Here is a 19140-nt window from a genome sequence, read left to right as displayed (position 1 = left end):
GGAAGAGAAAACAATCAAGTAAACGGATTTGATGGGTCAGGTAATGGGCCCAGGGCACAAATACCGAGTGGCCCAATTTTGTGGATCTACATTTTTGGGTTATTACTTTTTGGGCTAAACCTTGGAGACTACCGCCAATAATTATTTTGAACTCACGATTTCCTCTAATATAGTAGAGAGCAGAGATTGCGTATGATTATACCAAATAATCATTTTCTACTCGAATATGTAGGTCTGTTTTTTCGCGTCGCCATAAATTTGTTTATGTTTGCTTACTTGAAATGAGGAAAGTGATTAATTGGTGAATTCAATATACAGAAGAGAGTGGATGATTATGAATCAACTAGCGTCCCTCATTCAATTTAATTCCTAGTTGTTTAGATATTGGATGACGAATTGTAACATAGGACTTATGAGAGGTCGAGAAGTAGAATATATCCAATACCATTTCGGGTAAGTAAACATATCATGTATTAGGCCCCTTACAGCCCAATTTAAAAAATTAATTTGAAGACTTGAAAAAATGTGTGATAAATCTATCCCTAAAAGAAATGTTAAAAAGTCTTCCAAAAAATAAAAAAAAAAAGTGGAAAATTGGGGATATTTCCTGTTTGAACTCTGTCTTTTAAGAACATCCTTTCCATCCAATCACAATTCCTCAGCCTCTCTCTACTTTTACCACTAAAAAAGACAAAGGGTTAAAAAGCAAAGACCTTCTTTTCACAAAGACCTTCGTTTCTTTTTTATCCACATCCCCTTCCCCCTTGAAGGGGTAAAAAAGTGATGATCTTCATGCAATTTATATAATAAAATATACTACAAGTTCTGCTTTTTTTTGTGTGTAAATTTCAAGACTTTGCACACACCAAATATCTATATTTTGGATTAGAGAAATGTTACGGAGACTTTTTTAAAGTATGGTTTTTAATATAATGTCATCTTATAGTTTAACGTCAATTTTTATGTAAATATTAGACATTATGTTAGAAAAATGAGGTAGCAGAAAGTCTCACTTTTGACTCTCCTATACATTTCTCTTTGGATTATTTGTAAATTCCTAAGAGAAGAGGTGGTAGTGTATGTAGAGAAATGCTAAATTCTCTCTTCTCAAGATTATTCGTGAATTTTCTGTCACATTATGTTTTGGTATAATATTTTATAACGTTGTCACGAAAATTATTGTTCTATAAAGTAACAGAGAATCCATAAAGAATCTCACTTTCAAAAAAACTCCTTCACCTTTTCATGTAGGTATGCGTTCACAATAAAACTTGTCTAATCATATACTCCTTTCCATGGCAATTTTAGAGACCACGTAGACATAAATCTTTGCAAAAATTTATTTACGACATGCCCGAAAATAAAAGTAAAACGAGTAGTGGACCGTTGGTTCGAGATCTTTCGGTCGGAAAGATGCCATGTGGAGTGATTAGCGGCACAAATGCAGATATTGATCATGCAAATATTTTGAGAATATATGTAATTATGTTTGTATAATAATCCATGATTATGTGGAGCAAAAATGTGAATGAAGTATGAGGAAGAAGGGAGGCAGGCAGGCATGTTGGGTCCAAGATGGAGGCTTTGTTTAAGTGAGACGGATCTCTTTGTGAGGATGTTGGAGATCTTCCAATCATATCATTTCATCGTACATCATACGATCCGTTTTTGTCAAGTATTGTTTATATTCAATTTTAAATAAAAAAAATTGACAATAATTTCTGATATCACAATGTACGATGAACGAATCTAATTAAAAAATTCTAAAATCTTCACAAAGAAAATCCTACGAAAATCTTTCTAGTTTGTTTAAAGTGGATGATCAGACAAACTATATTTGTTTTTTTTTTATAACAAAAAAAAAACCAAAAACAATATAAAAAAATGGGGAAAATCAAAAGCGTTTGATGTGTAAGTGGTGTGCGTATGCGTGTGGGGTAAAGGAGAACTCAATTAGATTGTCGCTTTGCAACCATTTTCCCTTTTGTAATCATGAGCATACCTTTTACCCTTTTCAATTTTCCACGATTAAATGTACACCGTGACATCTCTTTACTTAACAAGACTTGGACTCTATCATTAAATGAGGTAAAGGACTGGAAGCACTCTAACTTGTTCAATCTTGTTCAACGAAGTGTACGAGATATGAATTTCAATATGGTTGTAAAAATAATAAGATGGTGATATCTTCAAATTTTTATTAATTTTTATCATTTATTTTTCTTTAATTTATTTGATTCAATAATTGAAAGTTAAAAGAGTGTGGTTAACGTGCGTGATGCTTCACATCGAAAAGAAAAAAACTAAAACGGAAATAGGCGGCCGAAACAACCAAGAAACTCATGTAACCAAAATCGATTATCATATATTATTCAAGTCCACGAAACTGAAAAGAACCAAAGCTTCTGTCTAAACAATAAGCCTCAATCAAGACACTATACCAACATGAGCTGAAGTCACATACTCGACGCATCTAACTAAGAAGAAGAAAACAATAAGCAAACATGAAGAGTATTCAGTCGATCTCTAGCAATCCAAACTGCGTTTATCAGACAAGGGGCATGTGGTTTGTTCTAAAAAATGAATTAGAATAACTTTTCATCATCTGACCTTTTTTGAGTATTTCATTTTTATTAAACCTTGCCAAGCACATCTTTTAATAATCGAAAAAAAAATGTTTGAAGAGTGGTATGGGGACTCTAAATCTTGAGATTGTCGGATATTTTCTAAATTTAAAAATGCATTTAACAATTTTGTTGTATTACAAAAAATCTTACGTAACATTTCAAATTCAAGTTTTAGACTCTCTTACAGATATTGTTTAAAAAATTTCCACCTAGCACCTCCTAAGCGCTAAGCGGCTAGCCACCATCCCGATTAATTTCTAGATGTTTGAAAATTAAGAAATGGCGTCTAGACCTACTTAAACACCCATCTAGCCCGTCTAAGCACCCGCCTAGCTAGTCTAAGCGCCCGCCTAGCCAGTCTAAGTGCCCACTTAGGTCGCGACTATCACTCAGACAAAAAATTAATAGCTGTCATCATGCATTTTATTTTTTTAATAAATTTTAAGAGGCTTGTTAAATACTTTGATAAACACACATTATATTATGATTTCCCATATTTTCAATATGTTCCAATACTTTCGAATCTATAAATTATTTTATTTTTCAATTTATGTATCTCAATACAACTATATATTTTTAAGTATAAACAGACACTTATTTACGATTTATAATAAATTTACTTAAATTTACTTATTCTGTCTAGGCACTAAATCTCAGTTCGCCACTTAACTAATGCCTAGAGTCTTATAGAACCTTGCTTAAAGATGATGTAATAAAACAGCATAATTGGATATAATGGCTTGCGCGCAACTAGTGGAATCTATGGGTGCGCGTGCATTTTTGATTGTGCATGTTTTATGTTTGCAATATTTGAGTAGGAGAGAGCTGTATTAAGCCGTTTGAGAATAATCAATAATAATGATTCAATGAGAAAGGTGCGTGCTTTATGACGCAGGGTAATGTCAACCCTACTTATCATTTCCCTTCTCTATCAAAATCATAGTATTATCACACATTTATTTTACTTTTCATACACTTCTGTTAATTTTTTTCTATTGATTTTCTTTAATTCGTTCAACTCAATGGTAAAAAATTGAAAGGATTGTATGAGAAAAATGAGTGTAAATAACACTATCCTACCAAGATTGATCGTAACCACAACCCTAACCATAAAATTTTACAAGTTCGACCATGCATGGTGCGATGTAATAGATGCGTGATTTTTCAGTCTTTCGTGCGTTTGGATGTCTAATTGTGATCCAATTGCCATTTTGATCAATCCCAAGTATTATTTTGTCATTCTCAATCGACCATTACATGTTAATTTTCTGCTCAAAAATTAAGAATTGAAATCTAAAGTTTAAGCCGTAGGGTTTTTCTATCTCATGAGAAGCAACTTTGTTGAGGATGTGATAAAAAAAAAATTGATATGGAAGAGTCTGGTGAAGAAAGGTGCGACAAGAGCAATGAAATATATAACCTAAATGTCGACCGGTCAATGGCCGAAAGCAAGCCAAGTGACCAAAAACACATGCAAACGAAATCCAGACATTAATGTTCAGATGAGAGAATTCAGGTCAATATATGATAGAGGAAGAAGCATTATTTCATTAGTACATTACAATTTGTGTCCTCTATACTATTTGGTTTTTGTTTTGAAACGCTTAAACATGCTCAAATATATCAGAAGACTGAGATTCTTTGGTTGTTTTTCAATTTAGAAAATGACAAAGTTATAAAGGAAGGAAGTAGGGAAAGCTCAATCTCACTGCATAAAGCATAAGCATCGGCCTTTGGGGAGACAAAACTATTAGTAATCTGACTACATAGAATCTTCAGTTCTTCTCAAAACTACAGAAAAAACAAACCCTAAAAAATTTGATGATCGATCCTGACCCTCCTAATGGATCTGTCTTTGCTCTTGCATGCTCGAACAGTTCTATTCAGACCATTTCCATGTCGCTATATACTGCAGAGAAAATAAAAATATGTATGAGACAATAGAACACTGACTCTGCGATGTTCAGAGAAAACCCTAGCTAGCTAATTACCCTCCAATAAGTAGATGTGTGAATCCGTGCACATGCAAGTTGCACAAATATAAGGCTTTTTATTCTAAAGGTCTCTGAGATTCACATAATTTTTACATAGGTCTCTAATAATGAAAATCGATAGAATTAGCCCTTGCATTCGTTCACTGTAAATCATTTTGTCTTTCCATGAAAAATCTGACAAAATTCTTGTTAAATTATCATGAGCGACCAAGTGACCACCTTTTAAAAGTTATTTTTGTCAAACCAACCACTCCACTTAACGAAGATATTAGCGATTTATCACGAAATAACCAAAATGATTTATGATTGACAAATTCATGAACCACTTTTATCAATTTTCATTGTCAAAGATGAAGGGGAGAATTATTCTAATCTCAAAAATCATTTTGGTTAAAAAGCCAAATATAATACTAACTTAGTGCAATGCATTATCAACATAATGGATCTGCTAGCCTTGGGAGGATCATGCAATGATTTCACACTAAACAAAAGGCATGGGATTAAAAATAGAGGTAAATTATGGTATGATTAACCTAATTTAGTGGCATTTTAACTAATTAAGCTAGTGCCAATAAAAAGAAATTAATCATCAATCTATACCAACTAGTGTCTACGTCATCTAGTATGCTGGTGTCTAGTGTAACATCCCACATCGTCCAGGGGAGTGATCCTTAAATGTATATTCTCATCCCTACCTAGCACGAGGCCTTTTGGGAGCTCACTGGCTTCGAATTCCGTAAAAACTCCGAAGTTACGTGAGAAGGAGGTCAGAGCACTCCCAGGATGGGTGACCCACTGAGAAGTTGCTCGTGAGTTCTCAAAAACAAAACGGTGAAGGAATGGTAAGCCCAAAGCAAGCGGACAATATCGTGCTACGGTGGTGGAACGGACCCTAGATGTGATGGACCCGGATCGGGATGTGACATCTAGTAATTTTGATATTAAAAAAAATGTACTGATACGGTAATTCCTTTTTCAATTATTAAAAGGCCAGTTTTCTGACTCCCTCATCTCATCAATAAGAAAAATCAATTTGTAATTTGTGTGCATTTTATTTTTGCATGTGATTGTCTATTTTCCACGTATATATACTACATTGCGAACAACGTGTACATTGGAGAAGGACAACAAAATTAAGAAATGGTACGTTTTCAAAGTAGTCCAAAGAAATAATGCAAGCAACAATATATAGGCAATATACATAGACTAGACCTTACAATGATTTATTTGAGAAAGTAGTTTTCATTTAGGGACATATATTTTGTGGGGACTATTATATTTATATATTTGTGGACCGTCACACAAATATACAAATCCATTCCAAGAAAATGATATGCAAATTGAAAACAATGGCCTTATATATCACACATGTTTTCTAGGTTGTGGGGCCACTGCATGCATGCCCGGGCCACATTAGGGTTGGTGAATTTTTGTCCCCAAATTAAAATCTCTGTTTTTTTTTTTTTCAAACGATAAATTTTATTAGATTAGTTGTTAAATTAATCATTGACGGAGTTTGAACCACGCCGCTATTATGCAAGGGCTCAACACTTTTCCACCATTGTAATAAATGATCACTTGCCAAATTAAAATCTCTATTATTGTTCTATATATGTGAGAAGAGATCCTCTTCGGATCTCTTCCACCAAGGTCACCGAATCAAGTGATCCGGGTTTTTGAAATTTCATCAAACGCCCAAAAATTATTATAGCTTTTAAGGAGTTAAAACAAGTGGACCGTTTAATGAAATTTCAAAAACTCAAATCACTTAATCCAGTGGCCTTGATAGAAAATATTCGGAAATGATCTCTTCTCTATACATGTTTCTCCCCACTAACTATTATAATTTGAAAAATATTGATATCTAGTTTGGATATGGAGAATTATGCATCTATCTGATGAGATCTACCAATAATATATATTCAACCAAACAAACAAAACTCTAGAAAGGCAAACCTTTTGACTAATGCGAGAGAGACAAACCCACGAACCCATTTGAGCTTAAATAATTGTTTTGTTATATATATTTGTTTTTTTTTTCTATATAACACTTATATATTTAAGTTACTTTATTAGAAAAGGAAAAAGTAAAGGTTGAGAAGACAGCCCAACACTTTACTCCACATTCCATGCACAAAATATAACGTTCGCACACTTTATATTATATATTTTGTTTTGCTTACATTTCTATAAGTTGCCACTTTATACAACGATTTATTGAAAAAATAATTTATCTATGAGATGTTTAGATTTGAATTTTAAAAATTACGAGTTCGATATTAATTTATTCTTCCTTCTTTAGTGTAAATTTATATTGCTCTCAACTAGTATAATTAGGATCTTTTAGGACTTTGTAAAGGTCTCAGACCAAACAAAACAACTCATCTTATTATTCTCTGCACCCCACGTGCTTTTATATTTTTTTAATTTCTTGATATGGCCATAGCTTGCTTCAATTCGTATTTTAACTTGATTTTTCATTATAAAATGATTTTAACCTTCTTGCACTTTGCGTAATTTTTATTTTTTCGCACTTAGATTAATTTATTTTCTTGCTATTTATTTGCTCGCAGTTTATCTTCTCTCATTGTGGTTCAACACAAATTTACTTTCTTGCATTATATTTTCTTACAACAGGAACATCTAACGTCATTACTTATCAATTCAATCCAATTGACTAGTTTGTTTGGATTGATGCGATTAGCTTTCCCATCTCATCTCATATCATCATAATAATCACCAAACTTGTTTCCACCCATCCATTCACTCATCGTGTCCGCACGTGCAACACCCATCTCAACGCCTCATCAACCACTAAATCCATTTCATTTGACTTTCACAAAACAATGCCCATTTCACGCTTAGTAAAAGTCCTTGCATCCAAGGTACAAAGAATTTATGATCGAAACGTGTTCCTTCCTCAGTGCTCAATCACATTAAAAGAAATCAAATCAAAACGCAACTAAAATTACCAACTTCTTTTTACTCGCTTGGCCTTAAGCAATGATTTGACACGCCCGCTCACAAATGAAGCCAATTTTGAGAACAACAACTACGAGTCAGTTAGATGGGACATGATGAGTTAAGAGAGCTTTTGTATATGTGGGCATGGTTCATGCACTCAGTACATAAGTTTTTGTCCTAAATACCATTTATAACAATATTATAACATGTGTATTACATTAAGGATAATGCTTGCGTTAGTATAAGGATAATGCTTATGTTCCATTTATGAAAGAACCTACTTGTTCCCCTATTTACGAGTAACCTATATTTATTGTACGAACATCATAATCGAAATTGTTCATTTCTTTATAATCCTCTAAAGATCAGATTTATAAAATATTATTAAATTTGAACATTTTTAGCCATTACATGCATCAAACAAATAAATATGTCATCATGCGAATGCTATTTGTTATCGAAACCTCCCATTAATTTGTTTGATGCATAAGAATGATTAAAAATGTTTAAACTGAATAATTTTTTGAAAATATGATATTAGATAATGATAAAAAATAAACCGTTTCAATTATAATGTTCATATGATAAAATTACATAAACGAGGTGACAAATAAGTTTATCCATATACTAACACCACCTGACAAATTGACGATCATGACAGAACCAATTCTCGTAAATCCCCACACTACCACACTGTGTCACCATCCCACAAGGGCCACAACACCACCAAATCTCTCTCTCTCTCTCTCTCTCTCTCTCTCTCTCTCTCTCTCTCAAACATACTTGCTCCTTGGTTGCATGCATAGCGCTTGTGAAGTGAGTGCAACCGATGGAGGGTAGGTCTGCTGGCTAGGTACAATTGGCTCTATTAATTTTCAGCCGGCGGTTTATCTCGTGACTCAGCGGTGCTTGTAATAACTATGAGGATAATGGAAATAAAAATAAATTATAACGGTGAGAGGAAAATTTTTGTAAGAGCTTATAAGAAGTTATATTTTATATTGCTAATTAGTTTTATAGTATAACTCAAATATTTTTATGGTGTCAACACAGGTTGGTCCACATCCAACGGCCACACCTGCTTCATGTGATTCAATTTGTGTTGTTTATATGTTTGACTTGAAATTTTACCACACGTGAGGGGACGTGTGAGAATGTAGAGGTAAAAGAATCTCACATTAGTGAAGGAAAAACCTTGCAAAGGCTTATAAGAAGTTTAACTATTTTTTTATACCACCAATTAGTTTTATGAGGAAACACCAACGTCTTCAATAACTTGTGGGGTCTCAACGCTCAGTTTGACTAATGTAAATGTAAAAGCATTATCAAGGGTATTACTCTATTATCAATATAAATCAAATTATATCAACTAGACAAATGCTTTGCTAGACTGTGAATCTAAATAGTACGCTGAATTTAATATTTCTCTAATTAGATATTTTTTGAGAGAGGTTGTCTTTTCTCTTATTAAATTTTTTCGAAAGAGGTTGTCTTTTCTCTTATTAAATTTTTTCGAAAGAGGTTGTCCAACATAATGTGTTAGATTGTAAACTTAAACTGCACACTGAAACATACAAGAATCAAATAATCAACAATTCGGATATATTATGCTTATGTTGGATTCCTGGGTTTTAAAATGATCATACGAGTCTCAAAATTAACTTTGAATATTATAAGATCGTAAACAATATATACGAGCGTAAAGCATTCACAATTTATTCTTTTTCATGAGCAATTAAAGTCTGTACAACCACGTATTGCATCAATCAGCGATCAAACCTTCGACTCGACTGGGGTCGATTCTTTTTTCCTTTTTACAACATTCTCCACTATACACCAGCACAGTATATTACTCGGTACCCAATATAATCTGGTCCTACAGTACTGCATGTTACGGAAGCACCTCATGTGACCTTTTCAGGGAGAACTCTCTACATTCATGTTTTTTTTTTTGGGAAACCTCTACATTCATGTTTGAACCCATTTTTTGATAGTGTAGAATATATTAGAATATTGTTCGAGCAAAAAATAATAATTTTCATGTTAAGCACAATTTGCATGCAGATTAACTTAATCTTGTCAAAGTGCAAAACAAAATAGATGACCAAACTGTTCGTGCATGTACCTAAAAGAATGGATATATAAAAAGATTTTGGAAGGTGATGATATCTGGTTTGAATCACAAGTAAATTATTGTAAAAGCAGATAAATTGCCCTTTTGGAGAAAATGGATAGGGAACCGAAGGCTCTCACCAATGTGGGAACGCAAGTCCATTTTTGTGTTAGATGAGAGTGAGAGGGAAACTCTCTGAGAATCTATGTGTGCAGCAGCAGGCAGCAGGCAGAAGGCAGAGGCAGAGGTACAGGCAGGCAAACATTAGGGCACGAATATATGCAAAGCCTTTTGCCAAGCATATAAAGGCAGGCCAAGCTAAAGCCAACCCTAGCTTAAGTGCCCATTTCTTTACACAAATGCAGAAAGATATGTAGGACGTCATATTCTGAATAAAAGATGCATGCATTCTCTCATCAATTAATGGAATGTGGCCAAAGCTTATTTAATTTTAGAGAGAGGACACAATTAATACCAAATTTTGTTCTAAAACCCTATCACACGCGTGGTTACGTGTTTTAACTTTTTTGAATGATATTTTATGATTAGTTTAAGATATCGTCACCTTGGCACCCTCATTTATTTGCCCGGTTGACATTTGGTGGGAAAGTTATGTTTTGTGTCTCTTTGAATGTTTTGATTTTTTATGGGACTTGACTTGCATGAAACGGAAGCCACCAAATTTAGTAGTGGTGTCCAAAAATTTTATCATGTGTCACTACATACTTTAACCTTCTTGCTGAAAAAAAAAAAAATTAGGTTTCACTATAAAATCGATTGACTATATATGGTGATCAGCCGTCTTTATAAGCTTTTGCAAGATTCCTTAATTTCTCGACTTGATATTTATACATCACACTTGCGAGTGACGTGGAGCACATGCAATGTTAGACTTCACACCCAAACTAACTTACTCTAATATTAGGTAGAAAATTAAAATTCTACACCATGCATTATTTGATCTGAGACACTGTCATATTCATGTCACATTTCCCCGCCTTGATATTTGTTTAGGTGTGATCCGAGTCTCATTCTGTCTCCGTTTGTATGTTAGCGTGTGAGTATGACAAGTGAGATGAATTTTGCAACAGGGTTTTTAGCTGTACTGTTTGGAGAGTGCAACCCATCATTTTGTTCGCTTTTGTTTAGTTTTTTGTTTGTTTGTTTGTTTAGAAAATGCCATGAGAATCCTCTCCACATCCTTTCGTTTCTATGCAGAAACAAATAATCGTAGCCGTTCACATAAAATCACGCAGTTGAGATCACTCTTCCTCTTTCACATCTAAAAACTCTCTCTCACGCTGCGTCTCTATATATCTCCTCTCTCCTTCATCATACTAGGGTGAAATTTTGTCTCAATGCAGTTGATGCTAATACTCGAGAAATAGTGAGTGAAAGGGAAAGTTACAGATTCCCAACTTGAAAGATTTTCATGGAGGCTCCCTACATCTGAGATGAGGGAGAGAGGGGGAGGGAGAGTATGAAGTGGTCTCATTCAAAGCCAAGAAGAAAGAATTTAATTTGAGCCGCACAATTTTACGTGAACGGATGAGATTATTTAATCCTTAGGGCGGGACAGAATTGATCCAAAGAGGACCTGAATCCAGAAAAATGAAACCAAGTGGGAAAGGAAAGCGAATGACAAACAGAGAATACGATCGATGGGAAGCCGAAAAACAAAAAGAACACAAAACAGGAAAAAGAAAAAGGAGGAAAAGAAAGAAAGAAAGCGAAATGTGAGAAAGAGAGCAACAGCAGGGCAGAGCGCTCTCTCTCGTTTTTGTGATGGCGTGGGTTTGCTTTTGCTTTTTCTCACTCGACAGGAATCTTTGAAAATCCAAAGCATTCTTACAAAATTCAATATAAAACAATATATCAAGAAAGAAAACACAAAGATTATTATTATTAGCCAAAAAGAAAGCCAAAAAGCCAAGCTATTTGGTTAATGCTAACTGGGTATTTGAGAAGTTTAGGGTTCTTCGGGTGACATTTTGCAAAACGAATTTCGAATGACAGATAAAACTTTGCATTTCTACGATTTTATAACCTATCTAGTGGTTTAATCCGGTAATGATTTCTTTAAATAAAAAAACTGAAAACGTGTTTGATACCATATTCTAAAGTGTAAAAAATAATAAATTTAGAGTTTGGTAGTAATGTTTTTGTAATATATTTAAGATATTTGGCGGTGACGGTGGGTTATGTGTGGTGGAAATAGTGGCACCAGGAGACGGCAATGGTGGTGGGACTGGTGGTAGCGTAGATGGTGATGGTGGCAGGGAGTGGTGGTGTGGAGGTAGCGATGATGATGTCAGAGGGTGGTTGTAACAATGGTGGTGAGGGGGTGGGTTGAAGGAAAGTATGGTGGGAGTGCCGGCGGCATAGATGGTGATGCTATGGTTGGGAGTGGTGGTGGTGATTGAAACAACCATAGTGGTGGAGGGTGGTTGTGATAACAATGGGGGTGAGTGGTGTGACTACAATAAAGTTGGTGGTGGCAGCGACGACAATAGTAGCAAAATTGGTGTCATTACTAATGATGACGATAACGGTTGAGGTGTTTGTTGTAATGACCATGGTAAAATAGTCGCGACTTAAATGATTGTTTTCGTAATAAACATTACTAGTGATGTTTTATAAAACCTAAGCTAACTATTCAACATACATTTTACACTCTTTTAATTTGGCAAGTGGAGACTATAATCTAGCTGTTACGAATACAAACTCAATCTTGCCACCAATGTGCATAGCAAGATTTAATATTTGATATTAAGTTCGGTGGTTCGAGGACATTGCAATTTCCGAATCTTGGCATGCAACTAATAATTTTGTCATACATGTTTACTTATTTACAATGCAAGAATTAAAATATTGAGAAAGTTATAAATAAAGTAATGAATGAATTGGCATGAAATACCTAATACTTAATCACTTTAACTTTTAACTTTTCAAAATGCAATGTTGAAAAATAACTTACATTGTATATGTTCAACTTCTAATTACACCAAAGTCTTATGTGAAAAACTTTTATAATTTGTCTATTGTAAAAATATAAGATGTAAGTTGGTGATAAGTAGTGGACCACTGATCCAAATCTCTAAAATATTAACATGATATCGGAAAGGGTTGTTGACCGTATTAAGAACTTTCTACAAAGTTTCTTATGTTAGTCTAAATGATGTGGTTGCAAGTTGAGAGTAATTTAAAATATTGTTTTCTTAAAGAAAAGTTAAAATCAAAGAAATTATTTTAAAATATTACATTATTTATTTTAAAATATTGCATTGTTAAATAGGGGTCGAGAGTAAGAGAAAAACATGTACCTTTCATTATTATTTAGTGACAAGTTAAGTTCCAAACAACTATTTCTTCAATAAATATGTAAATATGAAAATGGCAAATATTCATATTTGGCGTATCAAAACCAGGTCAAGAGTGGAAAAATAAACTTGTACCACTCAACATTATCGGATGACAAGTTAAGTTTAACACAAATTTTTCTTCGATAATAGATAAGTAAATATGAAAAGGTAGATATTCATGTTTGGCGTATCAAAATCAAATTGAGAATAAGAGAAAAACATGTACCACTCATTATTATCTAACGACAAGTAAAGACAAAATTTTCTTCGATAATAGATAAGTAAATATGAAAAGGTAGATATTCATGTTTGGTGTATCAAAATCAAATCGAGAGTAGGAGAAAAACTTGTACCACTCATCACTATCTAACTACAAGTGAAGTCCTTCACAAAATTTTCTTCGACATGGACAAGTAAACATGTAAATGTAAAATAATAAACATTCATATTTAGCATATTAAAACCAGGTCAATATTATTATTTAACAAGTAAATATGTAAATATAAAATAGTAGATATTCATATTTGGCTATCAAAACCGTAGTCCAAAGCCATCCAAAACAAGTTAAACAACCCACTTCCCAAACACAGCCCCTATATCCCCTTTTACTGACCTCGATTGAGGATTCAGTAGGCCCATAATTGTCTTTTCACCAGCGAGTGTCCCCAGAGAAAATTAATTAAAACCCCTCACAAAAAATAAAAAGTAAAAAAAAATAAATACACATTCAATTCATTTCATTTATTTTCCTTTTGTGCTTGTCACTCCCCATTCTCTCTCTCTCTCTCTCTCTCTCTCTCTCTCCCCTCTCACTGTCCGTTGGAGCCAATCAGAAACAGTCACACTCTTCTCCTTCTTCTCTGCTTCACTCTCATAACATGAGCAGCAGCAGCAGAGTGGCCAACAACACAGAGCACCGCCACCGGTTATGAATCCCAGCGCAGAAGCAGCTGCACCGCCGCCGCCACCGCTTCAACCGTCGCAGCTGCCTCAGGCCCACAGACTTTCCACCTCCTGCGACCGCCACCCGGAAGAGCATTTCACGGGCTTCTGCCCCTCATGCCTCTGCGAACGCCTTGCCGTGTTGGAGCCTTCAACAAACTCTTCTTCCTCTTCCACTTCTCGAAAACCCCCTACTTCCTCCACCGCCGCCGCCGCTCTTAGGGCCATTTTCAAGCCCCCCATTGGCGGTGGTGGGGCCTCATCTTCCAATAAAAACCGACCCACCTCATTTTTCCCGGAGCTCCGACGAACCAAGTCTTTCTCTGCCTCTAAAAACGAGGGTTTCTCCGGCGTGTTTGAGCCGCAGAGGAAGTCTTGCGACGTTAGGGTTCGGAACACTCTCTGGACACTCTTTCACCAGGACGACGGACGGAATCCTAACAAGAAGGAAGCACCACCTACTGACGCTGAGGTTGAGACCCGAAATTTGGGTGGGTCTTCTTCCAGCTTTCGAGGTCCAGTCTTCGAGTCCAAGGAGGAAGACGAAGACGAAGAGGACGAAAATCAGTGCAGCGGCGGCGAAGACTTTGGAATTGAAATTTGCGAGGAAACAATTGTCGCCAATGTGACAGAAGACAAAGTTCCAGAAATCGTAGAGGAGGAGGAAGAAGAATTTCAACCACCGCAACCAGTCCCGGAACAATTCGAAGAAGAGGGCTTGAAGCCCATGAAAGATCATATAGATCTTGATTCACAGACGAAGAAGCGAGACCTGAAGGAGATTGCGGGCAGCTTCTGGTCAGCAGCTTCAGTTTTCAGCAAAAAATTACAGAAATGGAGGCAGAAGCAGAAGCTGAAGAAGCGGCGGAACGGCTGCGGATCGGCCACATTGCCGGTGGAGAAGCCAATCGGGAGACAGTTCAGAGAAACCCAGTCGGAGATCGCCGATTACGGCTTCGGCCGGCGTTCCTGCGACACGGATCCGAGGTTTTCGCTTGACGCGGGTCGGATGTCGCTCGACGCGGGTCGGATGTCGTTCGACGACCCGAGATACTCCTTTGACGAGCCTCGGGCCTCGTGGGACGGGTACCTCATCGGAAGGACGTTTCCGAGGATGCCCACGATGCTCTCGGTGGTGGAGGACGCTCCGGTGATCCACGTGGCGAGATGCGACGCTCAAATTCCGGTTGAGGAGCCGCCCATGAATTCCATTGAGGAAGAGACGGTTCCGGGCGGGTCGGCCCAGACCCGGGACTATTATTTGGACTCGTCGTCTCGCCGGAGGAAGAGCCTCGACCGGTCCAACTCCATTAGGAAGACTGCGGAGGCGGTGGTGGCGGATATTGATGAGAGGAAGTCGGTTTCGAATGCCAATGCCAATGCCAAGGTGTCGCCCACGACTGTTCCGGATAACAGAGATTTGAGGGAATTTTACAACTCGAATTCTTTGAGGGATGACTGCTCGGAGACCTTTGAAACGGGGTCGTTTCGGGGCGGCGGTGATTCGGCATCGGTGGTGGGAAATGGGGAGAGGAATAAAGGGTGTAAAAAGTCTTGGAGGTGGAGCAAGGCGTGGAATATATGGAGTTTTATACACAGGAGGGGTGGGAACAAAGATGAGGATGACGATAGGTATAGCAGTGTTAGAGCAAACGGGGTGGAGCGGTCTTTTTCGGAGTCGTGGCCGGAGCTCAGAGGCAGCGGTGGTGGCGAGAGGAATGGGGAAGCCAAGGGCTTTAATCCTAAGCTTATGAGGAGTAATAGTAGTGCTAGTTGGAGGAATGGTTCTCATGGGTATGGCGGTTTTGGTGGCGGTGTATTCGGGAGCATGAGGAAGAGCAATGGCAGCGTTCCTGTGGTCGAGGCAAACGGGTTTGGAAATGGGAACGGCGGAAGGAAGAAGAAAGACGATCAGGTTGTGCTGGAACGGAACCGGAGCGCAAGGTATTCCCCGAACCATATTGACAACGGATTGCTGAGGTTTTACTTGACGCCGATGAGGAGCAGCTGGAGGAGCGGCGGAGTCGGGAAAAGCAGGTCCAGCCATGCTCATTCGATTGCCAGAAGCGTACTGAGATTGTACTGAAAGATGAATGAATGAAATGAGGTGTTGTTTCTTGTGTAAGGGTTTAAAGTTCATGTTGTTCATTTGCTGCATTTCTTGTGTAAAACCACACACATCGCCTAATGCATTCTTGTTGGTTGGTGGGATAAAAAAAAAAATGAAATTTTCCTTCTCTTTTTCATGTGATTAGTGATTTACTTGCTTCAATTACTGAAATAACAACAATTACGGTGATTTTCTTTCGTCTCAAATCATAGTTAATTAGTGTCGATTCATTTTTCCATCCCCTTGTGTGCCCAATTTGTAAATTTCGGATATAATGCAATCGGATATATCATGTGATGTGAGAGATAGAGAGGCAGATGTATCTGCGGAGATGGGCGAGAATCTCCGACAGAGAAGGGATGTGCCTGCCTGCCTTAGGATCCAATATTTGCTCCTTTTGCTTCTTGTCTTGAGCATAATTGGCTCATTGGGGAAGATTGAGCCTTTGAGTCCTGAGGAGTTCGCAGAATCTGTTTCCCTGAGTTCTTCGGCATCTTATACATGATACAAAAAACAGTAACAACGTCAGCAGAGGGCCTCATTCTCCTAGTTTTGCTATTTGTTTCAGAAAAACTTGATTTTCTTCTGCTGTGGCCCATACAGTAGTAGACTCCGTCCCCATTGAGCGGGAAATCACTTACAGCGGCGTTTTAGATCAATGCTACAATGTGAAGTGTTTTAATTTTTTCACGTTCTTTTATTCGTCTGCCACCATGGCGATGCAAGGTGCAAAGTTTCTCTTCCATTGTTAGATGGAATGCGGAAAAACATCATTGTGAAGTGGAGGACTTACCTAATACGCCTTTGTTGTATCTCAAACCATTGGCCAGTGCGAAAATTTAAATACATTGTAGCACATCGTTGGTTTGAGATACCGGCATAGTGTCATCCGGATGTTGGTTACTATTTTCGAAATGGAGAAAGAGCGTCATTTGACCCCACTCTGAAAGAGAGAGAGCTCAATGTTGCTCTTTTGTGTTGGCTCTGGTCCCCTTCCCTGCTGAAATGTTTGGTTCGCTCTTGATACGTCTCGTTATCTGTAATGGCAGAGCATTTGCCTTCCACATGCATGTTTCTCACACCAGAATCCTTGCCGCTGCTAATCTTTCTTTAATCTTGCACTAATCTCACTCTACGCGTTAATTCATATTTGGTGCCATTTGGATGATGAGATATAGCAAGAGTTAATTACATAAGATTACCTATAAAAGAAACAAGACTCTGTAAATGCAATTGCAGAAAAATGTCCAAAACTCAGCAGCTTCATGGTCGAAGACATAAAAATTGCGAAAAATAGTATTGCATGTGTTTATGGTATTTAATGGGGCGGGACAGGCTACTCTCACCACCAGTGCTAAGGTATATCTACAACTTCCAGCCGAAAAAGACTTATGTGTGACGCCTAACTGTCAGTTACCATTGATATTGATTTCTGTAAGAATTTACAAAATCACGCATCAACGAAAACTGTTGTCAGCGGTAATTGAACTTAAATTGAGAGTTAACCGCAAGCACACCATTACCAACTGAACCAACCCTAGTTGGTTTTAAATAATTATTTTCTTTTAATGCAGAGAATGGAATGTGAAATGATTGGTCGGCTGCCACTAATTGACTTATTGTGTTTCGACTGAGTTTATTTTATTTTACAATTAGTTGGGTGGCAGTGGCACATGTTGCTCTTTCATTCCAAAAATGCAATAACAAAAAGGGATGTGCTATTCATATACCTTTTTTTACTTCTCACACATCCTTTATTAATTTTTGTTTGTTGATCTTCTTCAATTTATTTGATTCGACGGCCGAACACTAAAAAGTTATGGAAAAAGTAAAAAAATGTGTGTGGATATTACATAGTTCAGTGCAAATGGAGGCCAAAACGAGTTAGGGGTGAGGATCGGAGATCAAGAAATACCAAAGAGCGACCGTTTTCGTTACCTAGGATCTATCTTGCAAAAGAACGGAGAATTAGATGGAGATCTCAACCATAGAATACAAGCTGGATGGATGAAGTGGAAGAGTGCATCCGGCGTGTTGTGTGACCGCCGTATGCCACTGAAGCTCAAGGGAAAATTTTATAGGACGGCAATAAGGCCGGCGATGCTGTATGGCACAGAATGTTGGGCGGTGAAACATCAACACGTACACAAAATGGGTGTAGCGGAGATGAGGATGCTTCGTTGGATGTGTGGGCACACGAGAAAGGATAAGATTAGGAATGAGGATATCCGGGGTAAAGTAGGAGTAGCCGAAATTGAAGGAAAGATGAGAGAAAATCGGTTACGGTGGTTTGGACATGTGCAAAGAAGGCCTACTGACGCTCCGATTAGAAGATGCGACTATGGGACAGAGGTTCAGGGCCGAAGGGGTAGAGGAAGACCTAGGAAAACTTTGGAAGAGACTCTAAGAAAAGACTTAGAGTACTTGGATCTAACGAAGGACATGACACAGGATCGAGCACAATGGCGTTCTAAGATTCATATAGCCGATCCCACTTAGTGACTTGGATTTTCCAAGTCTCCAACCGAGAAGTTTTCCTCACTCGGGAAATTAAGGGAACACTACCCCAACCTACATGCTCCACTCAGAAAGCTTCAACATACAAGCTTCAACAAAAGAAAATTCAAAGAACTTAGCGAAGAAGGCTTTGGTGTATTTAACACAATACGTTGAAATGAAGGAAAGCTTATTTATTGATATCCCCGATAAGCTACAAATATGTACATATACATGAGTCAAAATAAACACACAAGAGGGAGCCTTCACAAAGGTTGCTTAGGAGAAGTCTCAGCAGTCGGTAGAGCCCCAGAAAGAGAAGGCACCGGAGGGGGATCATTTGGAGCCTCAGTACTGGACAGAACCCTGGAAGGAGGAGGCATCAGAGGTTGATCATTTGGAGCTTCATTACGCGGTACAGCCCCAGAAGACGAAGGCAATAAATGCCTTTGGAACAAACCCACAAATCTCTGATGATCAAGTAAAACCTGACCATCAGTTTCCTTCATCTGGTCAAGCTTCCTCTTCATGT

The 19140-nt window shown here is 37.4% G+C and overlaps 1 protein-coding gene across 1 annotated transcript; it reads left to right on the top strand.

Moving 5' to 3' along the window:
* The first annotated feature begins 13772 nt into the window (after positions 1 to 13772).
* Positions 13773 to 16318, top strand: LOC103450540 (protein OCTOPUS). Its single transcript, XM_070809885.1, has one exon. It carries the CDS (start codon positions 13989 to 13991, stop codon positions 16086 to 16088), a length of 2100 nt encoding a protein of 699 aa, XP_070665986.1. The 5' UTR covers positions 13773 to 13988; the 3' UTR covers positions 16089 to 16318.
* The last annotated feature ends 2822 nt before the right edge of the window (positions 16319 to 19140 follow it).

The sequence above is a fragment of the Malus domestica genome, chromosome 12, assembly GCF_042453785.1.
Source record: "Malus domestica chromosome 12, GDT2T_hap1".
In the NCBI taxonomy this organism is placed as follows: domain Eukaryota; kingdom Viridiplantae; phylum Streptophyta; class Magnoliopsida; order Rosales; family Rosaceae; genus Malus; species Malus domestica.
This window is presented reverse-complemented; position numbering and strand designations above follow the sequence as displayed.

Bases quoted from the DNA above. Each gene is read 5' to 3' on its own strand.
- LOC103450540 (XM_070809885.1), top strand. From the start codon at position 13,989: ATGAATCCCAGCGCAGAAGCAGCTGCACCGCCGCCGCCACCGCTTCAA.